We start from the raw sequence: 14,437 nt of genomic DNA on the forward strand, positions 1-14,437 counted from the left end.
CGCGTGCGGCCGAGTCCTTACGGAGCTGTGCGAGTGTTACTGAGGAGAACAGTTGACAGGCTTAAATGAAAAGAAGCAATAAATCATTTGTTCCATTAAATGTTGTATAAGCAACACAGTCTTGTGGAACTTCTTATAAGGAGAGGAAAACTTTGGAGTTGGACCGAACCTCGGCACCATTTCTCGGAGCAATCTGGGGATTTACAGCGTGAGCACGAGCCTTCCTCGCCGCTGACAACGTGAGTCATGGTTGCAGCTGTTCGGCAGGAGCAAAAGTGAGAAACATCCTCTGATAAAATCCCCAGAGTTATGGAATATGAAGATGGCCGCTGTGGTTGCTGGGGTATCGTCACCCGAGCGGCTTCGCCTCGATCGACCATCAACCAGAACCCCGACCCGGAGTCTGAGGGAGGAATTACAAAAGTTTCTCTCTTTCCTCTGACAGCATTCCACCCCAACCTCAGGCCTGACTGGCAGAGCACGTATGTGGTCTTTAAATGAAACTTATTGCTCTTCCTGCAGACCCAGAGCCAGTCTGGACTGGTGGTGGGTGACGTTTCCAAAGATAACTGACGGAGCCTGGGTGGCCCAGGAGTTCGTTTCCCTAATAATGCTTGACCCACACACAATGTCCAGCCTGGTTAGAGTTGATTTAATGAGGTTTAATCGTGTTATTGGATGGTTTCATATACTTTTGTGCTCACATTCTATGTTTTATACTCAATACCATATATTAGCATTTAAAAAGGACTTTTTGATGTTCTTTAGAACCATAACGATGTGAAAAACACTTGTGAAAAAGTGCAAATTTTAAAGAAAAATGAACTTGGCATAGTTTATTAAGTCAGACTTTATTTTCAAACTGTGCAAAAAAGAAAAAAAACAAAAACAGAAAACCCCCATCCGACACCTTTATAAATTCATGACATATTCACACATTTTATCACATCTTACTTCAAAAAGGTTTATTCCAAAACAAGTATTTACATTTCCCTTAACTTTACAGACCCTAATTATTCCAAATAAAAATCTGCAAAAACAAAAGACAAGTGCCTGGCGTAGCAAAAGGGCTGAGGTAGAATAAGGAGAGTTTGAAATGGGCAGAAAGTTGCTGTGGCTTTTTCTCTTGGCCAAAGATTCGTGATATTTGTTTGGCGAGATTAAATCTTCTGATTTTGCTTTTAGGGGAAGGGGGGGTCAGAAAACACAAAGGTTCCAATGACAAGCGGACCTCGATCCAGGACCTGCGGGTACTCTTCCTCGTCTCAAGCATGGCCAGACCCTTGGATTGAACATTCTTCAGTCTCAGGTGGGGGGGGGGCGGGGGGATTTATATTTCACAGAAACAAGAGAAATCAGGAGAAGAGAAATTAAAAGCACTGAGCAATAATAAATACACGACGACAAATAGAACCGCCTGCACCAGCGAACCTGTGCCACACGGTGAACTCCAGCAACCGTCTGGCCCCGGAGCAGCAGGCAACAGCGTTCCAGAGCAGTGCCCGCTGCCTGGACCCACATCCACCTACCGCACCGTTGCCCCTCCTTCTGCACCCGCATGACAAGTCCGGTCTACTCCTAACGTTGGAAAGCAAAAAAAATAGAAAAACGACATTTGGCTTGACAGTCAAAGCGCAATAGGCATCCAGATGTGCGGACGCAAAAAGAATGAACCTTTCAAGGTTAATGTACGGTTTTAAAACCAACAAAATAATATAGATTCTGTACAGAATGATATGGAACAGTGTGACAGTATACATTCCTTTGGATGACAACCGACTGAATCGGTTGTTAACAACATCAATGGAAACATATTGTATTATATGTCGACCAGCTCAACGCATCATATGATAGTAAGATAAAGATTCTATATTCACAAGGTGAGTATGTATAAGGAACAGCCATATGATAAAAACATCGAATCGGTGGCTACGGATCGTAAAGTTAGCGTGATAATAAATCTGGTTATCAGTCTGATGGGACACAAGAGGCGGACGACCAGCTGGCGAAGCCTCTTCCTGCTCCTCTCCGGGGTCGAGGTGACTGTTTTGGAAGCCCGGTGTCTCACTGCCGCACGGCAAAGACCCGGAAAGAGCCCCCATCTGTGTTGTTCTTGCTGCAGAGGCGGAGCACAGAAAACATAAAACAAGGTTTAAACATGTTCAACAGACCACGTTCAACAGACCGTGTTAAACAGCGTTGTTACTGATGTGGAAGTGTGGCCCAGAAATTCCTCTGTTGCTCCAAACCACCCCTGTTTGGAGGCCCGGAGACCCTCGTTCACTCATCCCACCGCTGGTACTCCCCCGTGTACAAGTCAAATAAATAGATTTCCAAGCACAATGGAGGTATCCACCATACTTGGAAATCTGGTCTCATTGCCCAAATCTTCTGCTGCCAAAATAAATTAAAAGTACACAATTGCGGCGTTCCCAGCATCCAACAGCTGGCACACCGGCGTTCCGATTCAGAGTCAGGGGATTTCTGAGGCTGACATTTTCCAGCTACCGCATGTCTTAAATATGATGACTTTGTAATTAGCTCATTAGTGGAGAGACCTTGAAGATCTGCCACGATCAATAATCAGGAGAGCCCTGCGTGATTGGGACCCGCTCAAAAACAACCGTGCGCACCGGAACGCCATGACTAAGTGGCTGACAGCGTTTCCATCGCCAAGTAACCAGATAGGCTGTGATTACTTGAGCAGCAACAGAGCCCGGTCCAAACTGTCCGGGCTGCCGTGATGTTGGCGCGCGGCGCTGCAGTTTGTCGACACCCCTTCCCCCCCCCTCCATCACGATGCCTTCGGCAGGATACAGCTGGATTATCCAGCCGCTCAGCACTTTGCACGATCAGTCGAAACACTCTGGTAAAGTAAGCACGGATCCAGTGTGTGGCCCGTCCGCACACCGAAACCCCAACATTACTCTTACGACCCCACATGCATGCAACCCGACCACAGCGGCTTCCTCGCCAGAGACACGCATCATGTGAGCTTCCAGAGCTACAGGAGACACGGGAAGGGAGGGCGGAGAGAGGGAAAATCATTTATCTTGTTTAATAAATCCTTTTGTTCTTGCTTCAAGGTGAGATTTGACTTTTGGCTTGAGTTAGAGGTATAGGTTAGGTTCACCGCACTCCAACTGGGCCAAACATTCATTTGGAGTGAATATTATCCTGTAGCCACACATTATATAACCTCTGCAACAGTTTCCCTGTATTTTAATACGTCTCTGAGACAAGTTCCGGGTTTTGATTTGACCTCTCGCGACTGTTCAGCTACATCTGGTCAAAAACCCCCACCCCATGGTGGCAGATTTGTAGCACTCGTACACGTGTTTTTTAGGGAAAAACGAATTCCCACAGTTCCCCAACATTTCACGCTCAACTTCCATTAAAAAGCGGGGAGGCGGTGTAGTTTTTACAGCTGCCAAACGGCTTCACGTTGAAGGAAGCTGTCACACATTGAGGCAATGCAAACACCGACGGTTGCTCTCTTTTTCTGACAAAGCCTTAGACAAAAAGGTGAAACTCGACCTCTACTGTCTTGACATTCCATTTGACCTTGAGATCTAACTGTTACCTTGGCTACACCAAAAAAAACACAAAAAAGGGAGGGGTACCTCTCAGACTGGACACCATTCTTGAGGACTCCAACATAGTTCTTTCTCTTGTCCAGTGGCAGAACGTCCACGTAACCCCCGTCGGTGCCGATGACTCCTGCGTGGATCGCCGCTTTACAGATGCTGGAACTCTGTGGCATGTAAGGGCGAACACGTGCAGCCTGTTACACCGTAATGGCATTGCAATTTGGATCGAACGTATAAAAACGCGCTTCAGGAGGGGGTTATCACACGTGTCAGCGTCAGTTCTTATCAGCGGTCTGGAGCAGCAGTCTAAACACACGTCACATACATGAACTCACACCGACGTTTGTAGCCGAATGACTCAAGTTTCTCCATAATCTGGGTGTCTTTCATCACTCGCATGCCCGAAGTTGCTTAATGTTCTCAAGTACATTTGGTATGAGCCATTCTCTGACTCAATAGACTTCTCTGAAGGGCATTGGATCCTGCTGCAAAACCTCATTAACCCTGTGGGAATGTGGCAACCCCAGACTCGGGATGGTCACCGAGAGACAATGATACATGTTTAGCATGCACGAGATGATTGGGCCTTAAATAATATCCAGATTTAAGATTATTTGATGGCCCAGTTTCTGCGCCTACGGGAGGTTTTCAGGCTGAGATAATGCCTGCCCCATGCAAGGTCATATATTCCAGGCTCCGTCTGGTTTACCACATTTCTCCGACCCTCCGTGAGCCATATTCACTTCTGTTCCCGTCACTGTTCCAGCGCTACAAAAATGCAGTCTCCCTCTAACTTGTAACAGATCCTTTTCTGAACAAAGCTGAAGGCTCTGACCCGGTGCGACCCGACATCGATTTAACAATGAATAAGGCCGAGAGTTACTCACGTCCGCGTAGATGTTATTACCAATCACGGGCGACCAGAAAGAAGGTTGAGCCTTGCAGTCGGGCGGACAGAAGAATCTGATGAAGGGATCAGATGTTAATAGTGAGATGGGGGGGGGGGGATCTTTTGCCATATGTTTGGGAAACGTCACCTTGGACAGAGTGAGGAGGGTTTTTTGTAGGGGCAGACTTCAGCCACAGTGGCGTAGCAGTCCGCAGAGGTCTCTGCACACACAGAGGAGGAAAACAGGTCAGTCTACAGATGGACCTCTACAGATCCTTCAACCGTCCAGCGGTTTGTTGTTCCACCTACCTTCCACTTTGGTCAACAGAAAAGCATTGCTGGTTCTGTGTTTACTGCAAAAGACAGCGCCAAGGTCAAAATCCAGAACAGGAAATCCATCGTTTCTCAAGGAATTAGGAAGGTGTTGCGCAACACGCGTTACAACAGTGAGAAATTTCAAAACCCCGCGCAGTCGAGAGGTCTTCCTGAAATCCAGGCCCATGTGCTCGGGCTGGGCTGTAACGTTAACCTGCTCCCTCTACCTGAACGACTCGATGCCATTCTTTGTGGATCTGACAAAAAATGGCTGCTTGTCAATCCTCGTGATGTGGACCAGGCCCCCGCTGTTGTCGATGGCGCCCGAGTGGATCGCAGCTCTGCAGATACTTGATTGCTGGGAGCAGAATAGCACCAGTGTTGGAAACACATCAGGGACGAACGCTACTAATAATAAGTGGCGGCCTGACTCACCACATCGTAGAAAAGAGTTCCCCACACTTTCCCTTTCTTATTAATGCAATTGGCAGGACATTTATACCTGTAGACGCACAAACATAAGCTCATGTCCAATGTTAAAGAATGTAAGGAGACAATAACCTCCAGAGGGGATATCCGACCTGTTGCAGGTTATCCCTTTACATTTGTCCCGCAGCCTAGCCTCGCACTTGACGTTCTGAGCTGAGGAAGAAAGGAAAAAGTAAACGAATAATTTATTAAATAATTAAAATGCAATTACTTTGTGCCGTTATTTGTACCAAAGTAGGTGCTGCTGGGAGCGCTTGAGGACGGCGTCCGGGATGCGGTGGTGTTGGACGCAGGTTTCTTGGGGGCGGACGGTTTGGGTTTGGGGGCCGGCACTGCGGTGGTGCGAGGTTGCGGAGGCACCTGAGGCTTCTCCACTTCGTTCATGTCCTGCGTCTCTGCGGTCTCTGGGGACGAGCGAACAAGCCGGCGTCAGGGGGAGCAACGCTTTAGCGTCCTGATCGGGAAACCACGTGGCGTCGCTCACCTTTGTAGCACAAGTTATTCCTGCATCCTCCTCCGTAGCTGGGAGGGCAATGGGAACAAGGGCGGCCATGCCGGTACGGGGCCTCGCCGATCCAGTTGCCCCTGCAGAAGAACAGCGGACAGCCTGACCAAGGTGGAAATGAATCATCGGTCCAGCTCAAGGTCTTTTAATTACTTGTCCAGTCTCAACCCTCAACCCATTAAACCCGCCAACTAATAAAAACCAGTCCTTGTTGTCTCTCAGGCACTCACACCCTGTCTGAGAACTAACGCTCGCCCCGTTTTTTATTTTTCTTTCCTCGTGCTTCATTATTATCGTTCTATTCTGGAGGAATTTTTACGGCCCCGACACGTTATAGAAACGTCTCGAAAACCACCTTCCAGCGTTTGTCAGCGGTGACAGGAAGAACGCAAGCGAGAGCAGGAATGTTGATCTTACTTTGGGGAATAGTTGCACACGAGGTAAACGGCGTTGTCCCATGTGTCTCCCCACACGTTCATCTTCGGACACACGTGCACGGCGCAGCCCACTCGGTTGGTGGTTGCCCAGACCAGCTATAAAGAGGGAGGTAAAAGACAGCAACGGATTGTTGAATGGACAGTGAAAGGTTTCCCTTTTGTGGGATGAGTTATTCACGCCATCCACTGGGGAAACCAGCAGAATATGCTAGGAGAAGGTAGCACAAGCAGAGTTATTGGATTATTATTGGACCGAAAGCTGCTGTGGGGGTGTTATAGTTTAATGATGTGCCATTTCCTTGGAAACAGAGCAGAATTTTCCTCATCAGAATGTGCACTCTCCCGTCTCTGGAATGTTCCAATTTTCCCATTCTGCTTAGAGGTCAGTGGAAGTGGTGAGTCAGCAAATAGGTGTGCTGGGTGGGTCAACTCCATGTTCTACTGAAGGCCCCGGCAGTTTTCTCCAGGTAATTCTGGGTTACCGACCATTGAGAAGGCAGAGACAAGGTGATGATGCTCACGTCCGGCCCCAGCTCCTCTCTGGATCATCTTTGAAAGAATCCAGGTCAGACGGGCGACGGGGGTTACTGGTGCGTCGGGAAATGACTGCCAGATGGCAGCGATCGGGTTTCAGGGCGAAGGCATGGGGAGGAGTAGAGACGTGTCTGAGGACTCATCCCAGCAACTACACAATCCTGTCTCGGGGGGAAGACGAGGTCAACCTCTGTGTCCTGATGAGTCATTCTATAATTTTCTTCTCTGCTCTTCATCAGCTCGTCTGGGCACTCCTCCCTCTGCTGCCGCCTTCATCTGGTGGTCTGTTTATCCCTGAAACATCTGTGTTTTTACCCTGGGTTCCTGGAGCCGTGGCGGTCATTTGACTCCACAACTGTGACCATAAGGTCTGTGAAATATCACACAAGGTGCACGCCACCTGTTGTACAACCAACCCCGACCTTTAAAGATGAGGGAACACCACTGGTGAATACAGCGGATTATTGGTATACAGGTGGAGGATATATCGCGCCTATTTTAAAAAGACATTTAAAAAATAGGCAATATGGACACCTGTTGAAGCCTGAAATTATTTTTATTCTTTTCTCGAAGTGCTTCACTTTAGAAATCAGCTGTTTAAAGTAGGAATATGTTTGTGTCTGAGCTGCAACACAGTAGAGGCTTATTGACCTTGCAAAAAGAACAAATAAAAATGATGCCTCAACACTTTTTTTTTGCTTTAACCCAGCGGACCTCCGGTTACGGGGTGAGGCAGAGGTTTTTGAGGCACCCAGGGACTAATGCTGAACCTTCATCAGTCATTAAGGGTCAAATTATTACTTTTGATTTGGAGTTCACACACAAGGTTGCTTACCAATCAACTGGGAATTTTAAGATTAGCATTCATTCGTGGGTCACCTTGAAAGACTCAGCTTCTCTTGTACCCCACACCCTGCACAACCCCTGGTCTCTACACCTGCTTATTACCGTTTCAGTCGTTTTTCTATCCCACCTGAGTGTAATGGGTGCACATGGGCCCTGAGCAGCGTTCCGGACACCAAGGGTTGCACTCGTGAGGGTATGGATAGGTGTAGTCTTTCACCTCGTCATACCAGGCCTGGACATGGAAGGCAGGAGAGCGATATCTGCAAGAGAGGAAGAGGGTGGGGGGGCAGCAGGTTTAGTCACAGAGGCCAACCGGGTACCAGTTACATAAAGGAAATACCTGATGGAGTTACTAGGTAGCTGAATAAAGAAGCCCAGCATGGCTCTTCCAGTTCTTTGGTCTTCAAATGAGGCTAAATTTGACCGCAGCAGCTTGTTCAAAGGGGCATTAAATCAGGTTTAAAAAAAGAAACGAATGAAAGCAAACCTAAACAGGACTCCACAGCATGGCTCTTCTTATAAACATCTCTTTTTATGGTACTGAAAAGAACTTATAAGTGGAGCATAGAGGATGGGTGAAAACCATCAGGCTCTGTCGGAACAGGAATAACAGGAGGAAAAACCTGGATGGAGGACTCAAACCCTAGCACGGCATCCACACACTGTCCATGACAATAGGGATGGCGGTGCATGCGGGTGGTGTCCTCTCTGACAGACACTCTTTCACCATCGTTGTTTATACAACGGTAACTTGCTCCACTTCCATGTTTGTGCTACATTCAGACAGAAGTGGAGAAAAAGGGTTTTTTATGCCGTAAGTGGATACTTAATTGCTGTTGTTTATGGGAAAAGAGGAACTTCAGACGAGTTCAAGGAGAAGGATTAAAAAAAATACTTCCACAACTTAGGGAGTCGGCTCGTGAAAGGGCAGAAGGTCCCGCGCAGTCTGAGATGAGGAATAACCGAATTCTGACCTTTGATTAATTGATTTTGCATTAGCGGCCATTAAAAACTCAAGAGTTGGCTCACGAGTTAGTACTGAGATGCCATCTGGGCCGTGAACAGGACTGAAACAAGAACAGGGCAAATACTGTATATGTCCAATATGATGGAAATGAACTCTGCCAGCGCTGAGCAATAAATGACGGGACCTGAGTTAAGTGACTGTTGCCGTTTCTGAGTTTTCACAGGAGACCGAGATGATCCCACACGTAAAAGGTGCTGAAACTCACCTTCCTGAGTGGACGGCCAAGTTCTGGCCAATGGACATGAGCAGGTCCTGAGGTCCATGGTCCCAGTGACAGGTCTCCGCCCACTGAGTGGCGGACTGCTCCAGCTCGTCATCCCAGACCTGCAAACAGGAAGTCAGACAAGGGTTTATTTTATTTCACGGCCCAATAATGACTCGCCTGCAGCATCTGCTCCCAAAACATCGTAAATATTCCGCTCTGCGACCTGCTCGCTCCCGCCTCCTGGAACCGAGCTGGACGCGGGTGCAACGTCAACCTTAGCCGGTGATATTTGAGCGCAGCCGCTGGCGCCTGGCCCTTGTCCACTACAAATCTCCAGCAATCACAGCAGAATTATCCCCATTTCCTGAGTGTGTTTACTCTATGTTTCAGGACGGGAGGCTGGAAAGCAGAGAAGACACCTGACTCCATGGGTGGACTCGCGCACGGCGAGGCCCCCCTATCTCCCCAGTAAATTTCCAGCTCTTTTTTTTTGGTGGTCACGGAGACACACACGCACACAGACACCACTGTGGCCACCGGCATGGACACACACGCTGCCTGTGTGCATGAATTCCACTAAGACCACAGTCCAGAGACACACAGGCCGCCACTGCTCCTCTCGACTTCATGTGGCTTTCAATAACCCTCTTTGCATTGCAGCCATGAAGCCTCTTCCTTCCTCACCCGCTGATGCGCCCACGTTGTCCCATAATTACCCCCAAAAATTCTCTCCGCTTCATCGCGGCCCTCCCTCCGTCGGGTCTTTGCAGGTAGGACAGAGTCAGCATTATTATCCCCTTGTAAAGCAGCAGCACAGCGGGCTGGCAATAGCTCGTCATCATTACTGCATGTTTCCAGCAAAGCGAGCAGGCTTAATTACAGCAGCAGCCCAGTTCTAGGCACCATAAAGACCTTGATCCCTAATCCCCAGCTTCATTTCTGAGCTCTGTGGTGCTGACACACTCAAATGGAGTTTACACTGAGGTGAAGCCAACTGTTAACACTGATAATGGGGTCCTGTCTCACCATGAACTCCATGTCTGAGGCAGTGGGGTAGACACCACCCCGCAGCTTGTTGTGCAGCTGGAGGATCTCCTCGCGGTCCGACCATCGGATGGCCCGCCGGGTCCTGTTGCCAGAGGCGTCGCCCCCGCCGACGGGGTCCACTTCCCCCTCGTAGCGGCTCAGCAGCTGCCTGAGCTCCTCGGAGTCTGGCAGGAAGAGGGAAGCCGAGTCTGTGACGCACAGGAGCAGCAGAGAGAGGACGAGGAGCCAGGTCATGGCAGCGCAGGTCATTTTGGCACCTCGGCTGTCTGGATCAAACGGGGGACGGTCGATGTTTAAAAATTCCAGATACGACCTGCAAGGGAGGAAATATGTCGTTGGATATTTCAGTCTGTGACTCGTCCAATTACAAAATGTGGGCGAGGACAGATTTACCAGAAAAAGTACAATGACTTGCCCAACACGTTGCTGCTTCATCTATTGCATCGTTTTAGTGACTCACATGCGTCACCGCGGATTAAAATAAACTTGCAAAAAAGTGTACATTGTTTTATATTTGACACCTCCTGGACAATCTGTTGCAGCGCTGAACAGGTTAACGAAACCTCCACAGGTGTGGCGAGGTCATTACAAAGCCCCCTTCGCCATTATTGGGCCAACCTCCAAGAATCAGTCCAGTTTCTCTGTGATGTGCATGTTAGCAGCAGCTCTGATGAGGGAACTTGAGCTTTCAGAGTTTCCTCTTGTCTGGTTGTCTTCGCAATAAAAGCGATCACCTGTGTCGCACTCTGACCTGACACATCAGAGGTGGACAACTGTCTCCTCTGAAACGCTGCATCAGCACCAGCCATCAGCAGGACCAAGGGGAAAGGAGGGGAAAGCACTGGCCGCTGATTGGATGAGAGAGAAGGGAATCATGAAGAAACCTGGCTCCAGCCTGCACTGTCTGCTCCCTTGAATCCCTTCACCTCTTTCCCTCTGGCAGCCCAGGCGGCTTGAGGTCTGGCCCCGGCTCTGTGTCAACATGCCGTGCCAGCTCTGGGCGGCCTGAGCCAGCGAGCAGCTCAGGCACCACACCCTTCTCCTCTCCGCGTGCCCCCTTTTTCACACTGGACCTCGACCAGCGTCTCCGCCTGGACCCTTCTCACGGCTCTTCTGAATTTTATACCCGAGTGACAGACGGAGTGATCAGACCTGATGGTGCGCTGACACGTCGCCGCAGGGCCGAGGGCAAACACAAGCCACAGCGAAGCCTTCTGATTTACACGCATGGATGCTTGCTGACAATTTTCTGCCAGGGTCTGTGGACTTCTCCATTTTGCTCAGACGGCTTCAGTTGTGCGTCTGGCTTCTGCCCTCTCACTGACATTTGCTTCGTGAGGCTGCAGACTCAGTGAGTGACGCTGTCCTGCCGACACTCGCACGGGTCTGATCCACAACTGGCACAGACACAGGAGTCAGTGCGCGCCCATATTGTCATATAATCAAGCATTTGCTTCAAATGAGGTCTCGGAGTGGGAAGAAAGAGCTGCCTTGATCTACTCAAGCGGATGGATACTGACTCTGAAGGAGATTAGGCATTAAAATAAGTACAAGCCCGGCTGAACCTCAGCACACCATGAGCGTAATCATGTGAGAGTCTCATTCCACTCACCTCTGCGCGTCTCCAGCTGTTGGAGAGTCCTTTGCGCGCTTTTATTCCGTTGCAGGAGCACCAGGCTGCGGCGCGTTGGCGACGTTCCTGAAGCGCACAGGAGCTGTGTAAACTTCTGAGCAGCCCGCTCTGCCTTTTATAGAGTAGACCCCTCAGGAGCAGGGGTGGGGGGGGCGCTGTCACTGCTCATACGCACTCACACGCGCGCGCGCCCTCAGACTCGCTCTGTCCTTGCCAAGGAGCGCGCAGATCGTGCGCACGGAGGAGCGGACGAATGGGGTAAGTCAAGTTGAAATAAATCAGCGGGCTGTCAGACGAGTCAGCAACAGGCGGTCAGATCGTCGCTGAATCACATTTGGTTGCCAGGTTTTTACCCACTTTTTTATCTTCACAACCAGATGTAGACACGCGTCAGCACACCAAACCGAACTCACATTTACGCAATTAAAACGTGTCAGGCCGTTGCTGCTCCTAACTAAGTGGTTTTATGTCGTTTTTGGAGTTTTCATTTGGCCCAATTCGTTAGAAATGAATAATTTAAATGTGCGGGTTAGAATTTTTAACAGATAATTATTAGTGCGTTGATATTTGGTTTTAAAGCTGCGCAGATTCCCATCTTATCTTATCATATATCTCAATATTTCCGTAGAAAAATCAATCATTTTTTCAATGAAACGTTAGGATTTTAATCTCGCGTCCAGTGGCCATTCCCCTGTTCCTCCTGCAGGGGGCTCACTCTTATGACCCAGATACAGTAGTTCACATTTTCTTCCGTCACGTTTTTGCTTTTTCTGGCCGAAACATCCCAAATATGTAGCTACAAGAACATGCACAGGCCACTGAGGAGGAAGGTCAGCAGAGCTGCTTCCCAGAAGTGCAGCACCACTCTGAGCTCTGCTCGCAGTCAAAACAGAACCAAAGAGGAGCCTGACCCCTGGATCCCCCCACACCCCCACCCCAAACCCTGCAGAGGGGAAAGGGCAAAATCCATCTGAGAAAAAAAAAAAAAGGCCATCTTTATTGAGACGACCTGCAGTAGAAGCAGTGCGGTGACGCTGTTATTATCGGAATCAGATCTTCATTCCTCAACAGCATGAACTCGACGACAAACAGGGCCAAAATGGAAACCAGTAACACAGCACAAGCCCCAGTTCAAGACAACACTGGTTACACAACTCTGCTCCATGTTTATGTTCTGGCACTTAATCACGGGCAGGTAGGACTTTAGTTTCCATGTGTTCACTGGGAAATGCCATACATCTCACACACACACACACACACACACACACACATCACAGACAGAGCTGTTGCTATAGAAACACGTACTTCTAGACGTTAATCCTACAGAGGAAGATCTTGGGTGCCTGAATTGAGAGTAGGTTTCATGGTTTTATCCTGATTGCATGTGACAGGAATTGCATTGGCCCTTTCTTTAAAGCGAGGCCACCATCTTCAGTGTGTTCTATTCAGCTTGAGGTGCAGTGTTGACTCAGGAGATTCTGGATTCCTGTTACGGTACTGGGTTTAGCATGTCCTCCCACAGCTCAGACGCGACCATTAGAAAGACTGAAGACTCTGAATTGTAGATTAACGTGCACGTGTTGTGATTTATTTATTTTTTTGCTGACCTCCAGAGTTTTCAAATGATTTTTGCCCCAAATAGTCAAATAATGAAGCAGTGCTGATGCTGACAAAAGAGATTTTGATTAATTTATCATCTAAAATGTGCTGAGGAGAGTTTGAGAGCCAAAAGGTGAACTTCCCCATCATGTAACACATCACAGCTTCGTGCTTCCAAGACTGGGAATGACCTCAAAATGGATGGTAGGGCAGGCTACTGTATCTTAGCGACCATCAACCACAGAGGTAGAAATATGACTCAAGGCAGAGGACTTGTGGGTAATGAAGTTCTTATCCAAATGTCCCATTGCTACTGAAATTATTCTCATGGTTTTAGCCAGAAAAGCCCGTTGGTTTGGGCATTTAATCCCTTTGAAATGAAAGTTTTTAATCCCTTTGAAATGAAAGTTTATATTTACATAAAATACACCAAAGACACAACAGTACATTGTCTTACATGTGAATGGGCCGCTCAGGGTCCAAATGTGGACATTGTTCGATAGGTTTAACAACACTGTTCATGATTCCGACAGCAGACAGTAATAAAGGCTTTATTGTTCCGATTTAAATTCACCTCTCCTGGACTCATCTTGGCCCTGAACTATTCTGATCTGTGGGGGGGGGGGGGGTCAGATGACCCGCTCAGGTTACAGCAGAGCAGCGAGGACATCCCACGCCGCAGCTCCTTGTTCTGCAGCCACGTTCTCGACCAAATTACCGGCTTGTGCTGAAATATGTTTTGCTCCTTTCCCACAAACCAAAAACCTCAACAAAAGCCGTGGGGAGAGGGGCATACATCATAATCTGAGGCCGGCGGAGACACTTGTGAACATAGGTGGTCTGTCGGGGGGTGTCGAAACATGCAATCTGCCCTTCAGCCCGGAGAAAAATGGTTCCTGTAGCTGCCTTCTGTCATTAGTGAGGGTGTTGTGCTGGAGAGCAGAAACCACATTCCATTGGACAAATGAAGCTGTAGAATAAATACTTTAGAGTAAGAATGGGCAAAAGAAGCTTGCGCAGCAGAAACTTTCAATGGGTCTGCTTCCCATTAAAGCAAATAAGAGGCCCCCGAAGAAAGGCCCGGACACCGAGGCAGCCAGGGAGACCACATTAGCAGGGAGATAAAGCATACTAGGAATACTCAGCATACAGCAACAAGAAACCAAATAGCAGCGTGTGGTAGACCAAGACACGGTGGATCATTCCGTTTTATTGTGCACATGGTTCTGCAGGCCAGAGCGGAGACACCGGCGGTGTCCGGGACCGACCCGATCAAAAGAAAGCCCAGTTCAATCGTCCCACTACACATCATTAGCAAACT

At 48.6% G+C, this 14,437-nt stretch overlaps 1 protein-coding gene across 1 annotated transcript; it reads right to left on the reverse strand.

Moving 5' to 3' along the window:
- Positions 1-832: 832 nt before the first annotated feature.
- Positions 833-11,632, reverse strand: crispld2 (cysteine-rich secretory protein LCCL domain containing 2). Its single transcript, XM_011610272.2, has 15 exons — positions 11,497-11,632; positions 9,864-10,197; positions 8,838-8,956; positions 7,733-7,865; positions 6,206-6,321; positions 5,768-5,868; positions 5,514-5,687; positions 5,376-5,436; positions 5,230-5,296; positions 5,022-5,152; positions 4,789-4,832; positions 4,628-4,700; positions 4,478-4,553; positions 3,624-3,754; positions 833-2,116 (listed from the first exon to the last, which is right to left on the reverse strand). Exons 2-15 carry the CDS (start codon positions 10,131-10,133, stop codon positions 2,065-2,067), a joined length of 1,548 nt encoding a protein of 515 aa, XP_011608574.2. The 5' UTR covers positions 10,134-10,197; positions 11,497-11,632; the 3' UTR covers positions 833-2,064.
- Between the last annotated feature and the right edge of the window lie 2,805 nt (positions 11,633-14,437).

Source organism: Takifugu rubripes, chromosome 13, assembly GCF_901000725.2.
Source record: "Takifugu rubripes chromosome 13, fTakRub1.2, whole genome shotgun sequence".
NCBI classification, from domain to species: domain Eukaryota; kingdom Metazoa; phylum Chordata; class Actinopteri; order Tetraodontiformes; family Tetraodontidae; genus Takifugu; species Takifugu rubripes.

Excerpts from the sequence above, each read along its gene's own strand:
- crispld2 (XM_011610272.2), bottom strand. The coding sequence starts at position 10,133 with ATGACCTGCGCTGCCATGACCTGGCTCCTCGTCCTCTCTCTGCTGCTC. Across the intron at positions 5,153-5,229 it reads GAACTCTTTTCTACGATGTG|CAATCAAGTATCTGCAGAGC; the intron begins GTGAGTCAGGCC and ends TTCTGCTCCCAG. Across the intron at positions 4,701-4,788 it reads TCTGTTGACCAAAGTGGAAG|AGACCTCTGCGGACTGCTAC; the intron begins GTAGGTGGAACA and ends CTGTGTGTGCAG.